The following is an 18,971-nucleotide window of genomic DNA, read 5'->3' as shown; positions in this document are numbered from 1 at the left end:
GCTCCCTCCAGACACAGTCAACGTAGCATCTATATCAGCCAGTGGAATCCCTACTAAATGTCACTCAACAGAGGCTGAGCATATCATGTACTCAAAGGCCCCAGCCCTGAATCCCTGGAGAAGGCAAAACTAAAGCAACATGGGCAGGAGAAGGAGTCATGGGTAAGATGTCAGTGCGTTGTTGCAAATTGTTGCTTACTGATTTACCCCACTGCTGTCTACTTTTCTTGAATCAGAGCTGAGATCAACATGTCCTTGAGCAGGACTGTAGCATAGGCATGGCAGGGTCAGGGACTGGTTTGCAGTTATGTTACTCTTTGGGGAAGTCTTTTCTTCAGGCTCATCTATCCCCATGCCTCTGGGTGTTGCTCCATTTCTTCAGATCTGAAGCCAGGTAAGGAGATGAACCCTGTACTATTTGCCTCTTCTTGAATTTACCCAAAACAGAAATAACACTTTATATCATATGGGCCTTTTCATTTAAAGATCCCAAAGCACTTTGCAAAGGTGGATGTGGGAGGGCATCATCATCTGTTTTACAGAGTAGGAAACTGCAGCACAGAGAAGTGCTCGGTTATACAGAGTTAGTGGCAAAATCAGGTCCTGGGTCTTCTTCCTATCTGCTGGACCACACTGCCACAAATAAAGGAAAATCAAACACATTACTCTGATATAGTATATACAGAGAATGGTACCAAATGAAGGGGCTTGAGAAATGATCAGCTGTTAGCATCAGGGCTGCCACAGATCGTTTCTCCTGGACAGAGTAGGGCAAACACTTAGCACAATATCAAACAATGCATTAATCCAGCCTTCCCCCTTTTCCCCCATCCCCTGGAAGCCTGGCTGATTTCCAGAGCCGTGATGGCTTTATGATTATTAGACCTTAGGATACTAGAATTAGTGATTGAGATTGCTGGAAGAGGGGTGTTGGATCATGTAAATTGTGCCTCCTACCATTCCACTCAGGGGAAGTCAACAAGCTGCAGAACTTGAATGGAAGCAAGATTCTCAGTCGTCACTATCTTTGCTGGCGCTTAAGGGGAGACCTCCTCCAGAGCCCAGCAATAATGTTACAACGTTATCCAGAGAGATCATCCTATTTCCACGCCAAGGTGTTGTTCAAGCCAGCGCGCACTCTCTGCAAGAATCTGTCTCCCCAAGGTGACACAGCAGTCAGCAAAATGGTGTGCAGTTTCTCAGTTTGCAGAAATGCAAACCACACCAGCAGCTACTGAGGACCAGCCAGGAGAACTCCACAAATAGCAACAGGAAATCAAAGTACCCACACCAGACATGAGCCAGCTAAGACGCCATCCAGAGCAGGGAGAAAAATCAAAGCTGGACAGTAGAGATTACATCATACAGTGGATAAACCTGTGAGCCTGTCCAACTGGAGCCATGCCAACAGGTCCAGATGGCTCAAGAATGTGCTGAATAAATAGCTACCTCTGTCTCCTCTTCTCTCTTTCTTCCATGTTCTGTTTTCCCTCTCTCTTCTCATATTCTCCTCCTCACTTGCCCCTTTTCTCCTTCCTCTGCTCTCAGAAAAATAATGTATCCTCAAGAGATTTTGCATAAAAATATCAAATATATAACTGTAGTTATCACATTATGCCTTGAAAGGCAGCCTAGTACAGTTGTCAGGGCACAGGAGACTGGGGTTCTATCTGCCAGCTGCTGTTACCAGCCAGCTGAGTGATCTTGTGTAAGTCATGTCACTTCTCAGTACCTCTTTCCCTCCCACTCTTTGTTTATTTAGATGGTAAGTTCTTTGGAGAAGGGATGGTCTCTTACTATGTCTTTGTACAGTACCTAGCACAGCAGAGCCTCAATCTCAGTTTGGGGCTTTTAGGCACTACTCTGGTACATATTAAAATTAACAGTCAAAATACTGCAAAATCAGCCCCTGCTTTGTGCAGAATGGCATCAGTGGTGTCCTCTGTTACACCCCATAAGCTCTTCAGATCACCTGCTGACACTCAGGATAAGTGAGGGGTAGCAACTCCAGCAGGTATAAAAAAAGCAGGTAAAGGGACTACTTGGAAAAAAAATAAAATGTGCCATTTGGCAGGTCTGGGGGATAGCATAAGGGAATTTGCTACTAAGTACTGATAAATATACTCAAACTCCTGACAATTATTTTTGATAAGTCATGGAGAATAGGACAAGTGCCAGAGGACTGGAAAAAACAAACAAACATGGTACTATTCTTTAAAAATGGATGAAGCAGCAATCTAGGCTAACACCCTCCAGAAAATCTAGTTTTAAACACAAAAGAAACTACTTACTGTTTAAGGGGGAAAAAAATCTCCAAACATCTACAGGACAATGCATCCATGGGCAATGTGTAGCTTTGGGGACTGTAAGAGTATAAAAGGGGTCTTCTATAGTCCCACCCTGTTAGCAGGTGATGGTAACCTGCACAGTGGCTGAAGTTCTGCTGGCTCACTGGGATGGATGCAGCTTTTTAAGTCCTTGCTAAAGATAATGGAGGTGTGAGCCTCTTTTTGGGATAGCAGGAATTTTGTTCAGGGGGCAATCCTAGTGACAGCCATACCTAGGGAGCAAGCTTTGATAGAGGTTTATGTTGTGTTATTGAGTTGCAAAGCCTAGGAAGGGGTTAAGTTTCAACACTGACTCAGGGTCCCTTTGTTCTCTTGGGGATGGGGTTGGCACAGTGGTTAGTGCACTCCCCTGAGAGGTGGGAGGCTCCTGTTCAACTCCTTTCTCACCCTTTGGCAGAGAGGGGGAAATTGAACCTGTGTCTTCTACATGCCAGATGAGTGCTCTCATCACTGGGCTAAAAGTTAGTTCTCCTCTGGCTATTTTATATGGATCAAGGCAAGTGCACAACTCATTCCTGCAAGAAACTCCTTAGGCATTTAAGCTTCCCGACATCAAGAGGCTGATTCCCATTTGTGGATCACTAAACAGAAATAGGTGCTTATCTCTGTTAGGATGACAGATCTTAGGACACAGTATGTTGTCAGTATCTTCCACTGGGTGTCATAGGCAACTCCCCAGTTAGGACTCTGGCTTTTGTGCCTCATTGTAAGGTACCTATCTCTCCCCATTCATTTTATAGTGAACCTAGGTCACTAACTTGGCTTTGTGAATCAATGCTGTTCCTGTGTTTTTCTAGGCATCTAAAAGTTAGGTGCTATGGTGCTCAGATTTGCAATGTCTAGCTCCCTTTGTGAATCCCACCTGAGTTCATCCATTGGGTTGATAAAGAACAAATCATTTCATTTTCAGATTGGAATATAGAAAGCAAGAGTAACAACACAGTGGCCTAAATATTGATCTTTGTTACACTGGTGTAAATTCTGAAGCTATCTGAGTAATTCTGAACTGACTGTAGTGAAGTTACTCTGGGTTTATTTGGTGCATCTGAGATCAGAATCAGACCTCTAGAGTTCAAAGGGGATGGGATCAGGACCTTGTGACTCATTCAGTTCAGCTGTATTCATTCAGAGGCTGATCCAAACTGAAGCCAATGCAAAAACTCCACTGACTACAATGGGCTTTGGATCAGGTTCTTCATGCAGATTCCTGTAGAAGTAAAGTATATGATACAGTGCTGGATTTCACCGAGTCTTAGCTGTAAAATTAATTCAAATTGAGTAGCATGTAAGCACCATTATGTGGGCTGACATTGGCTATAAGAGTGTAAACCAGGGATAAATGGAAGCAGGGAGTGGTGTCTCTGGGATAGTTCAGGGAGTAGAGTTAGCCCAAAAAAGGTGCTGGTAGCAACAGCTTGTAAATTCAATATGCAAATGACACTAACTTGGTGGTGTTTGCAATACCTCTCAGGAGTCAAGTAGTAATACCAAACTACTTTTTTAATGTAGATAGCAAGATGAAATACAGCCCGCAGAATATTTGAGGTCTTTTCTGATTTATGCACCTAGCAGAAACTAACCACAGTCTAATGCCTAACATTCATATAGCCTATCATCCATAGATTGCAAAACACTGCACAAATATGAATAAGTATCATCATCACCCTCAATTAACCTACCCAAGATCACACACCAAGCATCTAGCAGAGCTGGGAATAGAACACAGATTTCCTAAGTCCTAAGCCAATGGCCCATTTACAGAACCACTGACCTTAGTAAATATCAACAGAGCTCAATTAGCAATTAAATATTTGTGGCTACACAGCACCTCACCAACTCCCATGTCACTATATCAGCATGGAAAGGACAGATTTCAGAAATTAACTCTTTACTGTGCAAAGAACTTTGAGATACAGAGACTAAAAAAAAGCTTTGGGGAAAAAAAAGAAGTGTTCCATCAACATTCTTTAAAAATGTTGAAACTAGTTTCTCCTCACCTAGACCCTTTAATTCCTTCCCTGGGGCAGCTGTTAACTCAGCCAAAAGCAGTTGCCCTCTCTCCCTCCTTTAGCTGTCATTAATTTACTGCCTAGGTTTAACATTAAGCTGTTCTGACCTGCAAAACTTAACAATGAAATGCACCCACAAACATTGATCTCTTTATTCAGCTCTGCTCATGCCTCAGAGCAGACTTTTTCGATGTGTCATAGTATGTACACTGAAACTCTGCATTTTTTTTTCCCCCAGAAAAAGCTCTACCAGGAGAGGGAGTATCTCTAACAGTGGAAAGCCAGGAGGAGGCTCAGGTGTAGAGATCACAAGCTAGACTCACTGCATTTTGGCTGGTGGGGATAATTGCTGTAGGTAGGAAGCTCACCCTGCTAGAATTCCAGTGGAATTCTAGAGAGGAAGCTTATCCTGATAGAAATGAATTCCAGTGGGTACCAAGTGAGTAAGCGTATCCTGCTAGAATTCTATTAAGCATTGCAATGAGGATGCTCACCCTGCTAGAATTCCAGTCGGCATCACAGTAAGGAAGCTCACACTGCAGAAGGAATTCTGACAACTTACAAGAACAAAAAAAGAATGTACTAACCACCTCCCTCCTGTGTAGTATACCTTGTAATAGATACAAAAATGTATTTAGAGTGCTGCCTCAGTCACCAAGTGAATGCTAACAGTCCGGTTGTACAGGAGTCTGGTCATGGAACTAAAGTTGTTACTTTGTATCTACTCTAGGAAAAAGATCAAGTTTAAGTCAGGCTTATCTAACACAAGTGCCATCACTGTTTGAGATAGCGTGCCTCATGCAATCTTAGAAGGACACAGGGTGTGAGTGTGAGTTTTGTATGTCATAATACATGCATTCAAACATGCCATGTGACCTTGCCTGGTGTGTAGAGAAGACCTGCTTCAAGCACCTTTTCACTGTGACACTGACTAGGCCAGAAAAAATCCAGAGGAATATGGAGGTAGATTGATAATGAGAGATTTGGCAAGAGAAAGGGTGAGAAAAGGAGGAATAAAAAGGCAAGAGAAGGTAAGGAAATATGGGAGCCAGTAAAGAAAAAAAGAAAAAGGGATGGTCAGGTGGGTTCATGAGCATCATTAATGGGAGAAAGGACATTTCAAACTCTTCCTCCTTGCAGCAGGAGAGGAACGGAAGCTTGTTTTCTAAAGTAGCCAGGAATAACTAGACAGATGTAAACATTGCATGGTGAGCACGTGGAAAGCAACTGGACTGAAACACAGCCTGCCTTTCAGTGCTCTACCTGCAGTCCCCTCCTGTTCTGGCATTGCACTAGCGTTCCCGCTCCCTGCTCCAGCTTTTTCTGCTCTGAGAGCAAATACAAACTATGCAAGGAGAGACATCAAGCCAAAAAAGCACCGAACAATTCAATTTTTACAAGGCCTTATCTGAACTCCCCACACAGGAAGGAACAGGAAAGGGTCACCAGCTCTCTTCCATCACACAAGCCTAAAACAAATTATCTACACTTTCTATACCATTCACCTAAAGGATGTCAAAGTGCATATGAACAATATATACAGGAGTCACTTCACTCACCAATGCAGCCACCTCTGAGGTAGGAAGCAGCTGCTGTTTAAGTGCACACAGAAACACTACCTAGTAATAATAATAGATCCTAGTAAACAACAACATTTCTCATCTTCAAAAGTCATGTGCAAATATTATCACAACAATTTAGCTCAGTAACCAAAGAAGACTATTGTGTCCAATTGCAACTGAAGTGGGAGTTTAGGTTGGTACAATATAATTACCCAAGACTGAATTTGGCCTGGAGAGCAGGACTATCAACCCTGACTCCAACAAAATGTGCCATGGAATCTTTAATAGCAATAGGTATTCAGAACCTACATTTTACCTCTGATTGAAAAGATGGTACCTCTACTGGTGCAGCGCTTGGGAACTAACCCAATGCTATCTTACAAGGAAAGATGACTCCTACTGAGTCCCCATCATCACTTTTTGCAGTGCCTGGGTTTTCCTAGAAACTCTGCCATGCAAGGAATGACTAGATAGGACTCTGCTTAGCTGGTGGGAGGAAAGCTCATACCATTTCTGACTCATCTCAGTTTTGATAGCCTGTCTATCTACATTATCACAACAGCAAATGGTATAATCAGGGGATTTTTTTTAGTTCCATTTTGTTTTCTGAAGTGGACTTTCCAATAGTAGAGTCAGCTAATGGGCCTGAGTTGTTGACATTCAAGTATTGTGGGCAGAATGCACAGATTTTAATAATTGGAATAATCTATTTTCTAAGTTGCACATAAATAAATAAATCTTGAGAAGAATCACAATCACCTTTATACCAAAACACAATCCTCACCACCTGGCTCTGAGGGGAAAACTTGTCATGCTGTTACCCTGGGACCAATTTCATAGATGAAATTAAATTCCCTTATTTCCATTGGTATTATAAAGATTCCCTAAATACAAAGAGATGGTTTGGAAATGCAATCACGTGGAGCCCAGCGTTATATCCTTCTCAGAGACAAAACATGATCTATAGGGGAAGCTTTACAACCAAAGATGGACTATTATTGTAAAGTCACTCTCCCCAGGATTCCACTTGAAGAGCCTGTTTTGGAGAGAAATCCATTCATTATTCGTTTTAGCCCTCACTGAAACCAATCTGCTACTAGAAATGGATCCTGTTCCAGTCTAAGAGTTCCACCAAGATACACCATGGTTAAATAGGTAGAGTAACCAACTTGGTGTCTGTGTACAACAGCAGAATACCCTATGACTATTTAGAACCCATTCAGTATTCATTAGTATGTCATCTATCTCTTTGAATCCCTCCACTAGCTCTCTCTTCTCTATCACCTCAAACATAAGCTGCTTGTATTCACTTTCAAGGCCCTTCAGTCAATCCCCATCCTACCTATCTTCTCTCATTCACTATCAAGCTGTTGATGCATACCTCTGATAGGCCCATGATGCCAACCACCACTGCTCATTTGTTAAAGTTTCAAACAAGCACCTTTGTTTTCTTCCATGCTGCCCCACATACTTAGGGGCAATCCTTGCAAGCATCTGAGAAACTACCTTATTATCCACCTTCAAATCCCTCCTCCAAACTCTCATTTGCTGTAATGCCTACATAAAACTTGACAATGGTTAGGCTGTTGGCATGTAGAGACCTATCACGAGACAATACTGGCCTGTATTGTTCACTTGTGCTCTCCTTCTGATCTATCTGTATTCAGATTGTCTTTTGACAAATAGTTAGATTGTAAATTCCTTGGAACAGGGACTGTATTTTTGCTCTATGTTTGTACAGCACCTAGCACAATGGAGTCCTGGTCCATGACTAGGGCTCCTAGGTGCTATAGTAATACAAAAAATAAAATAATTCAGATATCCTAGCATGGCTGAAAAGCTGAAGCTGTTTCCTACCTGTAAGCACCATTAAACTCTGAACTGTCCCCAAGAATAAATCAAGTACCCTAACCTGTCAACTATCTGTAAAAGTGCTGGTTGTGTATTTTCTTACCCACAGATAGTATTCTCCCAGCTTCCCCTCTCCCCCCACCAAAAAAAAACAAAACCAAAGACCAACCTCAGGAGCATTCAGCACCAAGGCCAGAGCCTGAGGGGGAAAACCCCAAGCACCATGGCAATGGAAGCTGAGAATCAAAAAGGAAAATAGGAATTTGAAGCATTCCTTCTTTCAGGCATGTGGTGTGTAGTGAAGACAGACCAGCAACAGAGACTTATCTTACCATTTACCAACCAGACTGTCATCTACTGGAGAAAGGAAGGGGCAAGAATTCCCCACATATATTTTTCCCAGATGTCATCCATTGAACAAGCCATATTCCTGACAGGTCCCTCAGGATGGGAGTTAAATGAGCAGAGGTACAATCTAGGAAATTTTCAGTATTCTGACACACTCATTTGATCTCTTACAGCAAGGTCCTCCTGCCTCCACCAAAATGACCAGCAGCACTGAACACTTGGCATGTCTCAAAAGAGACAGCAATTTTCTGACAGCCCTGGTGTCATGGGGCTGATACACCCCATTACAGACATCAGGTGTGGAGAAGGTAGGAAAAAGACTGTGGGCTTACTCCTGCTCCGCTGGGTTTGTCTCTGGAATGCAGCAGGGCTCCTTCATCTAGGTAGTGCGGCTTAATGGCCAGGGTCAGGAACACAGCCTCCTTTCTAGGGCAGTGTTGCCTAATGGCTGGAGTCATTGAGGTAGCCCCCTTTGTCAGGGAAGCATGGCCCAACAGCCAGAATCAATGATGCAGCAACCTTCTTAGGGCAGCATGGCTTAATGGCTGGAGTCAATGAGGTAGCCCCCTTTGTTGGGGCAGCTGGGCCTCAAAGTCCATTGGGGTAGTGGGGCAGCACCTGCAGGGGTGCAGCACCCAAGTTGGGTGGGCCTAAGCCCCACTGAGCCCCAGCCCAGCACCCTGCCGATGTCAGGGTTGTTTGCCACCAAGTCAGCAGGGCTCCACCCAAAACACACTGATGGTGACTCTGTTGTTCCCCTTTTACAGCCCTTGGGCAACTTCCTACCATGTTAACACCAGTTGCACCCCATGATCCTCTGGGGTTTCCAGGGTCCTTCATCGGGGCATCACCTGACAGCTCAGTCCCTCTTCAGGGTTTGGCTGGCAGCCTGGGCTCCAGCAGAAATTTGGCAGAGTTTGGCTCAGTTCTGCACATCAGCTGCAGTCACCTGCAGAGAGCCAGCAGCATGCTTCCTCCCTGGTCAGTAGCATACCCAGATTGAACTGAGTCCTAGCCTTTTATAGCCCCCCCTCCCAGCTGAGCATGCCCAGCAGAGGGGTGGGGAGTGGCTTATTCAGCCTGCAATTAGTCCTTAACTCTTGCAAGACCAGTGCGGGGCTGATATGCCCCATCACACCTGGCCAAAGTGCATTTCTAGGTACAGTAATTCAGACACCTTCCCTAACATCTGCAGAGCTACTATCTTGCAGTTTCTGACTCGCAGTTGCTGCTGCTGACGTGCTCTTCTAGATCAGCCTGTGATCTCTCTTCTAGATCAGCACATGTAACAGGAAGCTTCCACCCTTTGCTTGGTGTTGAACATATTTACTTTGCAAACATTTTCACAAAATCCCTTCCTGTTTCTCCCCACTCAGATGCCAATTTCTTTCTCTCTCTTTTATTTCTCTTTGTGATGTCTACCTCTCTGCTGACATGGCCCAAGGCCCACTCTTTATGTCTGCCTCTGAGCAGCATATCCATTAACTCTGGCATGCCACCATGATTACAGGGATCTCCTCTGGACATGAGGATGGTGGCTGGGATGAGATTGGCCAGCTGAGCCCAACCGACATGCCAGAAGTTGTCTAGCAGGAGAGGATGCTGTTTCCAGGATGATGTTTCCCAAGTGTTTGTCAGAGAGTTCTTAGTTTCCTGCAAAATGTGTTAGGCATACACAACCCTCCACCACGCAGCAGATGATGAGATCTTCCAAAGAAAGGTCATATCTCCCCGCTGACAAAAATAAATGTTGATTTCCAGTTTAAGGCTACAAAGTGACATTGTTGGAGGCTCAGGAAGTACCTTATGTCACAGAGGGGAAGGATAGTCTGGTGGTTAGGCTGCTAGCCCAGAACTTGTGAGACCTGGATGAAATTCCCTGTATGACCAGAGACTTCCTGTGTGACCGTGGGCAAGTCAGTTAGCTTCTCTGTGCCACTTACCCCATCCATAAAATGGGGGCAATAGCATTTCCCTAACTCACAGAGGTCTTGTGAGGATAAATACATTAAAGACTGTGAGGTACTCAGATACTACTGTAACAAGGGCCATATAAATACTTTAAAAACAACAGTGGAGGAAGTGTTTTTACATTCTTCCTTTTTATTTCTGATCATATAATGGACTGTTCTGTTGTGTTCAACTGAGGGCTGCCAAGGCTGGGCTAAACTGCCCTATTCCACTGATGCTTCTCAGACATCTCTGAATGCAGGATTAGTTACAAGAGAGTGTCCAGGAAGAGGAGCTGGAGGAACAAAGTGACTGAGCCAAAAGAAATCAGGAAAATTTGGGAACTTTTTTCTTAAAATTCATTCCATCAGCCAAAATCACTCCATATCCACTACAGATCCAGTGGGATCTACAGAACTATTGTTGACAAGCCTGAGTCCAAGCAAGATAAAAATCATATACTTTTATTGACCTGCCCAATGCACTCACTACACCAAAACAAACTAAGAAGCTAATCACATGTAACTAGAAGAATGATATGAATGAACTAAGTTTACCAGCTTGGGGAATAGGAAGCCATGACACTTTCAATATGTGTCCAGGACTGGCATCAGCCCCAGAGACAGTTGTGTACCTCTCATAACAGCTGGTATCCCTTCCACTCAGCTGTAGAATCCAATAAGAGTAATGGAAACTGATGAGAATGCCTGGGTCAGCTTTTAGTTCCAGATGTGCGGGGCAAGGGAGGAAAGAGTGGGGCTCATACAGAGTGAAACTCACCTCTGTACCAAGAGCAGAACAAGGCCTATGCACTACTTATGTCCTCAAAATAGGGCATAAGAGTAACTTATGGTACTTAGGACTTGCACTGGCTGTCTGCACAGGGGTAAATTTCACCCACAGGGAACAGACTATATTTATGTTTGTTGGCAAAGATCCTTTCCCATTCCTATTGGCACTGTCCTTAGCATAGCTCTGATTTCTACATACAATTAACTATTTAGCTCATTTTTGGTGGCCATCATTATCTCATTACAAGACAAATATGCAGTAACACAAAATACTCCACACTAAAGATATAGAAAATAGCAGTATGAACATAAAAACAGTACAAAAAAGAAATAATTTATACAACGTCCCTCAAGAAATAGCCCAGATATATGTAACTCTTTTTCCATTCCATTATATCATATGATGTATCAAATAGTACTGGCTGTCACACAGTAAGCGTCCATGTTATAATGCATTACATCTGACTGACTGTCCCTTTTAAGAGGGAGCAGCAGGTACAATGCACCTATGACTGATTACCTGCTGCCCAGTTGGGTTTAAAGGATAGCACCTGGATCTTATAAAAGGGAAGACAGCAACAGGGGAAGGAAGGTTATCCACTGACCTCTCTCATCTCAGGGAGGTAAGGGTGCTGCTAAAGGAAACTGTAGTAGAGGCTGCAGAGAGCAGTAGGCTCCTACAGGAAATCTTTGACTACGGGAAGGGTTCGGGCACTGTAAGCACGTGGAACAACTTCAAGTTGAAAGACCTCTTCCTACAGACATAAAGACAGGGGATCAGTTCCAGGTAGGAACGGCTGAGAGTGAATGCTCAGAAGAGAACAGGAAGTGTTAAAAGGAGCTCAGGCTGGGCCAAGGGGAGAGGCTGAGCAGAGTTTGAGACAGGCTGAAATTCTGTAGCCAGCTTGGAAACTTGAAGACACACTTCAGGGAAGAGGGGCTGTGCCCAGTTAGAGACTCGGGTAGAAGAGACTTTTGTTGTATGTTAATAAATACCCCAAGAAGAGGGTCATAAGCCTTTGTGGAGTTATTGAGGAGCCTGAGTGAAAGGGAAACCGAGACAGGATTCTGCAGAGTTCTGCACAGCCAGCAGGGGGGCTGGTGTGGATGTACTATCAAGGTCTATCCGCATATGCACAGACAATGGAAGCCTCACTGATCAAACATGAGTTTTAACTAGGACTGTCAATTAATCACAATTAATGCAAACGACTCACACCAAAAAAATTAACTAGATTAAAAAATAGTTGCAATTAATCACTATTTTAATCGTACTGTTAAACAATAATAGAATACAAATTTAAATTTATTATAAATATTTTTGGATGTTTTTCTACATTTTCAAATATATTGACTTCAATTACAGCACTGAATACAATAGTGTACAGTGCTCACTTTATATTATTTTTATTACAAATATTGGCATTGTAAAAAAGATAAAAGAATAGTATTTTTCAATTCACCTCATACAAGTACTGTAGACACATGATAATGAGGGCTGAGAGAAAGTGAGTGCTATCTGAGCCATAACTCTAATAAAAACAGGAAGTGCGTTCAGGCAATCTCACACAAATAATGAAAAATGCCAAAGCTTGGTGTGGACAGTGCAGAATTCAGAAAGGTTAATTCAATAAGCAAACATCACATTAAGGATTAGCTTCATTTATAAGCAGTCATTCCAGTAAAAACACGGAACAAACTCCTCTGTGTTCAAAAGCAATAGGTGACCTAGCAAGCTAAAGGAGAATATGATTTTGCTGTCACTAGTGATCTGCTCATCTTGGTGAACAAAAGGAGCATTTTCCATAGACAACTTTTCCCTTAGAGTTCATCCATCCAAGCACTGATTAGACCCAGCCCTGTTTATGCATTTAAAACTAGATATCAGTCGTACTCCAGCCAATAGCACTGTTCTTTTTCAAGCCTCCTTTTTCAATCACATTTATTAATTCCAGGATGCACCTAGGTCTATGATGCCATTGTAATATCCTTAGGTTAAAGGGGTTATAAACTACTTCTTAAGTGACAAGGTGATTAACTAAGTAAGGTTATTATTTCAGGAAAGGGCTGTTGGTAAATGTAATGCTCATGCTAAAAGTGTCCAACCTCTTTAGAGGGAACTACATTTGCTGAACAATACATGGAAGGGTCTTTTGTTGAACCTCATCTCTCTCTGAAGTGAAATCATTGATGGTTTTGAGAATTATCATGCAACCATAGTGCTTTGATGTTAAGTGCAATACTCTGAAAAGTGACAATGTAAAAATAAGACCATCTTACGCAACAGATCCCTTTCCCATCCTTATCATAGTAAGATTTGCAGGATTTACTAACATTTATCTTCTTTCCTTTTTATGGCTGTTATCCCCACAGAGGGTGAATTGGATTATGTTGTGTCTCCTGTATCAACAGATTTGTTAGTTAATTAAGATTACAGAATCTTTAATGTTGATCATGCACAAGAAAAAAGGTCTCAAGATCCCAAGGGGAGTTTGTGGTGTTGGCAGAAAGAAAAAAAATATTTTTTATTTGTCAGTTGAACACAATAAATCTAGAATAACTGAGAAATAATGAACACGGAGATCCATCATGCCAGTATTACAATAATTATTCAGAGCAGAAATAAAATATAATCAGTCAGGAAAGTAACATACTGCATATGGCCAGTACATGTTTTTAAAAATATTGTCATGGCATGTATCACTGACTGGTGCTGGTATGTATAGTCTTCCAAGTTATTTTTCTTAGGACTTGTCTACACATAAAAGTTGTACCACTAACTATATTTGGTATGGTTAAAGTAATACAACTCCCCTAATGTGGATCCAGTTATAGTGGTATAAAAGTTAATGTATTATTCCTATATAAGAATAAGCCAATAAAGAAATGTTATACTAGTATAACTACACACATTCTAGGGCTTTTACCAGTATAACTATTTTTTTTGGGGGGGAGGGGGAGGAATCATACCCCTAACTGAAATAATTACACTAGTAAAACTTTCAAATGTAGATATACCAGGACTTATGCTGTGAGCAAATGTTCAGTCTCGAGAAGACCTGCTGTGTGTATTAGTTTTGCCATGTAAAAGTTCAAGATAGAGGAAGCTGAGCAAGCAATAGAAAAATTTGCTCTCTACCCAAGGGTACGTCCACACTGCAATTAGAAGTATGAGTTCTGCACATATAAATATGGCCGTACTAGCTTTGATCTAGCTCAAATAATGAGCAGTGAAGTTGTGGCAGTACAGGCTAGCCACTCGAACATGTCGCCAGGGTCCCAGGAGAGCTTGTACAGTCCTTGCTATTAGGATTCACTGCTATTGACTGAGCTAGCCAGATCAAAGCTAGCTCAGGCATGTCTCCATGTGCTGCAGTCATCCCCTAACTGCCTTGTAGACATACCTTTTGTCTCTGATTGGAATCAATTCTTGAGGCAGAGATGCACCCTTGAAACAGGACAAGGGGGGCAGGGGAGGCTGAGATTCCTGAAAGAAGGGATTATCTGCGTGCTATTTGTGACCACCTCTGTTCCAGGACTGGTGTATGTATAAATAAAACAAGTTACACTTAGAATATACCCAGACTCTGTGTCACTGATGTATCCTCCACTGGGAAGGTGACCTGAAAGGCCCCAGATATCAGCTACTGATTGGCAGAGGGGTGGCAATATTCATACTAGTTCAAAACTAAATTTGCTCACAAACACAAAGCTCACATTCCTCATTTGGGAAAACATCCTAGTCTGAAGTTTTAAAATGGAGCTACTGTACATGTGAGTTAGATGAGTGCATGAAGTATGGACAATTTTCTTAAAGATGAATACACTGTTTTTACACACTGGGAATAGATTTTTGTCTTGTTCACTCCCCTCCCCCCAAGTAAATCACCTCTGCCTTAGCCAAGCACAAAGCATCATTCTACAAAACGTTGTAAGCAACTGAAAGTAGAGGTTTCCAAGAGAAGGGCCTGCGCAGGCTGCTGCCCCCCACTTTAGTGTCTCTCGTACTGTTGGAACCGGGAGACTGAGTTAAGCAATATAACAAAGTGCCAGGACCAGCTGCGCATCCCCAGCAGACGTGATTTAAAAATCTGGAATCAATCTACCAGAAAGGAGGCTGATCCCCTAGAGGAGGGCGCATGAGTCTCTGGCTGTGTGTGTGTGTGTGTGTGTGTGTGTTTGTGTTTGTGTGGGGGGGCAGTTCTTGGGGACTCTGGGTGGCTGAGGTGGGAGGACTCAGGCAGGCTCAGCTTTGCAGGGCCAGTGGGGAGCATGGGCCTTGGGGCACTCGGGACTGGGAGGTCTGGAGAAACCGAGGCTGCGCTGCCCGTTCTCCCTCTTCCCCGCCGGCCAGTGGCCAGTGCAGGCCACGAGTAGGAGCCGTTCGGAGGGAAGCCCAGAGCATCCCAGAACACAGCGGGACTAGCCCGGCCTGCTCCCCACCCACAGCCCCCGGCACCCCTGGCAGGACCCCCAGCTCTGCTGGGAAGCGCTGGCCGCGGTGCCCTATGAGGCAGCGCTAGGGGCCGGAGGGGGTCAGCAGCCCCCAGCCCCTGCCCGGCTCCTTCAGGGCTGGAGGCGGCTTCTCAGCCTCATTCCACAGCCCTGCAGCGGGGGGGGGGGGGCTTGGGGGCAACCTCCCGCCCTCCCGCTTAGCCCGCGCCCGGCCCCAGGAGCCCCCCGGCTCCCTTACCACATTGCTGAGGAAATCCGCGTCATTCAAATCGCCCAGGTCCAGGAAGCCGGAGCCGCCTCCGGGGAAGAGGCGCTCGGAGGGGAAGGGCTCCAGGATACTGTCCATGGTGCCGGGCAGCGCCCCGCCGGAGCAGGGGTCGGTGAGGGGCAGCGAGCCGCCTTCCCTCCAGCGCGGCAGGTTCCGGGGTGTCCCTCGCTGCCTCCGCAGCTCCCGAGGCTCGGAGGGTTACTCCAGCGCTGCCCGGTGCAGCCGATGGCAGGGCCCCGGGCACCCACAGGACATGGTTCCTCCTCCCAAGGGACGGCTAAAATCCATAGGGCGCGGGGGCAGAGGGGCTCCCCGGGGAGGCTGGGGCACTGGGGGGCCCCCAAGGCGCTGAGGACAGGGAGGAAAGGCTGGGGGCAAGCCCGGGGGCTGGGCAGGATGCGAACCCGTGGGAGTGTGCAGGGTCCCGGGCTGCCTCCTGAAGCTCTGCAGGAGGAAGAGAGGGAAGGAGGGGCGAAGTACTCCTCCGGGACTCCTCTCTGCCTAGCTGTCACTTTCACACTCCGCAGAGGATCCCCAGGCTCAGCCGCCCGGCCAGCCGGAACATTACGCCCCGCCCAGCTCATTAATATTAAAGAGCGTGTGAGGCATAACTCCCTTCCTTGAACAGCCTCTTAAGGAAGCTCTGATGCAATGAATTGCTCCTCCTTTGCTCTTTGACAGCACAGAGCTAAGGAGAAGGGGTGCATCCCAACACAGAGCTATGAGCACTGCCAAGGGCAGGGAACAGCACTCATAGCAGCTCTGAGCCTTCATCTGACCCCGTGCAGCCCCAGGGGCAACCACACTATGGGAAGATGCAAGAGGAAGAATGCTGTGAAAGACCATCACAGTCAGGGGTCACAGACAGACTGGCAGGCAAGGGCTGGCCGCTCAGCATTTGCTGCCCCATGTGAATGTGTGTCCCCAGAGCATTCTAGAATTTCTCCTGGACATCCTGATGACTCTTAGAAGAATTGCCCTGGGGTTCTTAATGACAACACATGATCAGAACCATAGTCTTATGTCTCATACCAAAAATAACATCTCAGCATCACATCAAGACACTGGTCTTAGTACTCCCAGGGAAGATCTACTGAGTTACACCACGTCCTACTGCACAATGTTCCCCTACTTACTATGATGTTGGTACACCACTGACTCAGAACAGTCAGAGGAAAGAGTGCCACCTAGTGAACTTCCAACACCCTATGTTCTAGGTACTCCTTGCAGTACCTAGAACATATGAAGATGATTCCCTCAGGTGAAGTAAGTTGTTTAAAAGGTCCTGCATCTGAAGACCACAATTTCAGTTTTGTTGCCCTATGCTTTAGTGGTTATTGATTATTATTGGTTTCCAATTAATTACTAATTTAAAGAGCTGGGGGACTGTAGGCCTAGAGTCAGGCACAACAGAAGCAAGGTTATCAAGTTCAATATCTGATTGGGAACCCTAGTGTGCACAACGATGACACCAACACTGAGGGCAAAGCAAAGCTTTAACCAGTTTTATTAGCACAATTAGCAAAGACACAAATGCTTCAAACACATAAAGAGATAGCAAAAATACTGAATTACAGCAATATCTTGTACCATTCCTCACATGTTCTTCCTTGGGATCTGGTGGTAAGAGACAAAGGTCCTGCTTTGTCCCTGGCATGCCAAACGAATCTCTCTTTTACATGAGGGTCTGCCCTATTATAGGGCCTAGGGTCTGTCATGAGTACTCGTACAAAAACTCAGCTTCCTTTGTCTATATCTAACCTCCTCAATCTAATAATGTTGGGGTGTCCGTATGCTATAGGTCAGTATATTCATTATTTCAACTAATATATATCATTCATTACCAAGGTATGTTCGTGGTTAAGCATCTGCCAACATTTTATTCTAAAATATCCACGCCTAGTATCAGCTCAATGTTTGTGTGATTACTTGGTACCATTTTGTTCAGACTTTCCCCCTGCCCCAAGTACAATATTCCCAGTTCTCCAAAACTCAGGGTCACTGTTGGGCCACTTATCCGTGCTAAAATTCATAGGTCTAAAAAATGTATGCCAATTGCTTATGCTCAAGCCTTACAAGATAGAGGCCTGCAAGTTCCTTGCATTTCTGCCAAGTAAAATAAAATGCTGAAGCTAGCTCTATGGACTAGTTTGATTAACTGAGAAATGAACCATTCCTTTAGTAGGTCCGGTGTCAACATTGGCTTCTGCAGACAGAAATGCAGTGACTGTATCTGTAGGTACTGAAGTAGGTACTGAAGACTGTATCTGTAGGTACTGGGGAGAAAAGCCACATAGAAGATGTCTTCAGAGAGTTCAATTTTTGAAGGTAAATTGAAAGCATGCAAGCAGATCTTACTGCCAATTACCCTCAGCAAAAGTCAGTGCAGGTGGGCCTGTTTGCAGCAGCCCATCTTGCTGCTCTGTAATTAAAGTTTCAAGCACCATTTAGGAGCTTCAGGAAGATTATATGGCTTCAAATAAATAGGATTACAGATCCTTGTCCTCTCTGATCTTCACTCTGATAAACACTCAGGAAAACCTCTTATAATAATCCTGTTGAAGCAGCTCTGGTATCTTTCTGTCCCTACCCTGATGGCTCAGCCAGAGTAGCCTGAGGAATCCTGACTTTCAGAAAGGCTCTCCCCCTTTATCAGTGTCAGGGAAACAAATTCTGCAGAGAAAATCAAGGTGCATTTCTCCCAAAAGAAACCTGACTGATGACTTCCAATGATCAGAGTAATGTAAAAAGACCAAACTCACCAGAAAGAGATATGCACTTTGGTGACACCGGAAAAGCCTGGGTTTGCATCAGATTTTGAGATTCCAGCCACAACTAAAGGTTCACATGCACACCCCTTTCTTAATTCCACCCAGGTCTCAGGGCTAATGCTACAACCTTAGAGACTTGAGGATGCCCCTCACACTCATCAGACTAGCCCCCAATGCATACCCTTTGCACACACAGGCCCTGATTCGCTAAGGCCATTTGAAATTACATTTGCTCTCACTTTACCTATCCCTTTCTGCTGCCAATGAAGTGTAAAGTGGCCTTAGTGTCAATGAGAATCACAGACACAGACACAGCCAGCAGAAAGTTGGGCTATAGAGACTCTCAGCTTATCACTTATATCAGGGACGCATAGTGAGGGACTAATTTTTTAACATGGGAAAGACGGATTAACCTTGCAATATCCACAGTGATGCACTTCAGACCCTATTGCAAGGAGACACTGGGAACAAAACAAAAACCTTTCACTCCCTTAGCCCATAGTCCCTGCTAACAGAGCCAGCTCTCTAATATGGGGATGGAGGGCTGTATATGGGCCAATATAGCTACATTACAGTTTGTCTGGGGAAACAGTCCATTCTTGATGGTGTGAGAGGTCT

General features: G+C 44.4%; 1 protein-coding gene across 3 annotated transcripts in view; it reads right to left on the bottom strand.

The window, feature by feature from the left end:
• CREB3L1 (cAMP responsive element binding protein 3 like 1) overlaps positions 1 to 15,660 on the bottom strand; it is a 58,630-nt gene extending 42,970 nt beyond the window's left edge. For 2 of the 3 annotated variants that reach the window (XM_067557632.1, XM_067557633.1), the window contains exon 1: positions 15,553 to 15,660. In XM_067557632.1, the coding sequence (XP_067413733.1) occupies positions 15,553 to 15,660 (108 nt within the window). Of the gene's footprint in view, positions 1 to 8,904; positions 9,092 to 15,552 lie in introns of those variants that run through there. The other variant, XM_067557634.1, reaches the window with a different exon arrangement.
• Positions 15,661 to 18,971: the final 3,311 nt, after the last annotated feature.

Source organism: Emydura macquarii, unplaced genomic scaffold, assembly GCF_026122565.2.
Source record: "Emydura macquarii macquarii isolate MOO-44397 ecotype Brisbane River unplaced genomic scaffold, CSIRO-AGI_Emac_v2 contig_1876, whole genome shotgun sequence".
Lineage (NCBI taxonomy): Eukaryota > Metazoa > Chordata > Testudines > Chelidae > Emydura > Emydura macquarii.
This window is presented reverse-complemented; position numbering and strand designations above follow the sequence as displayed.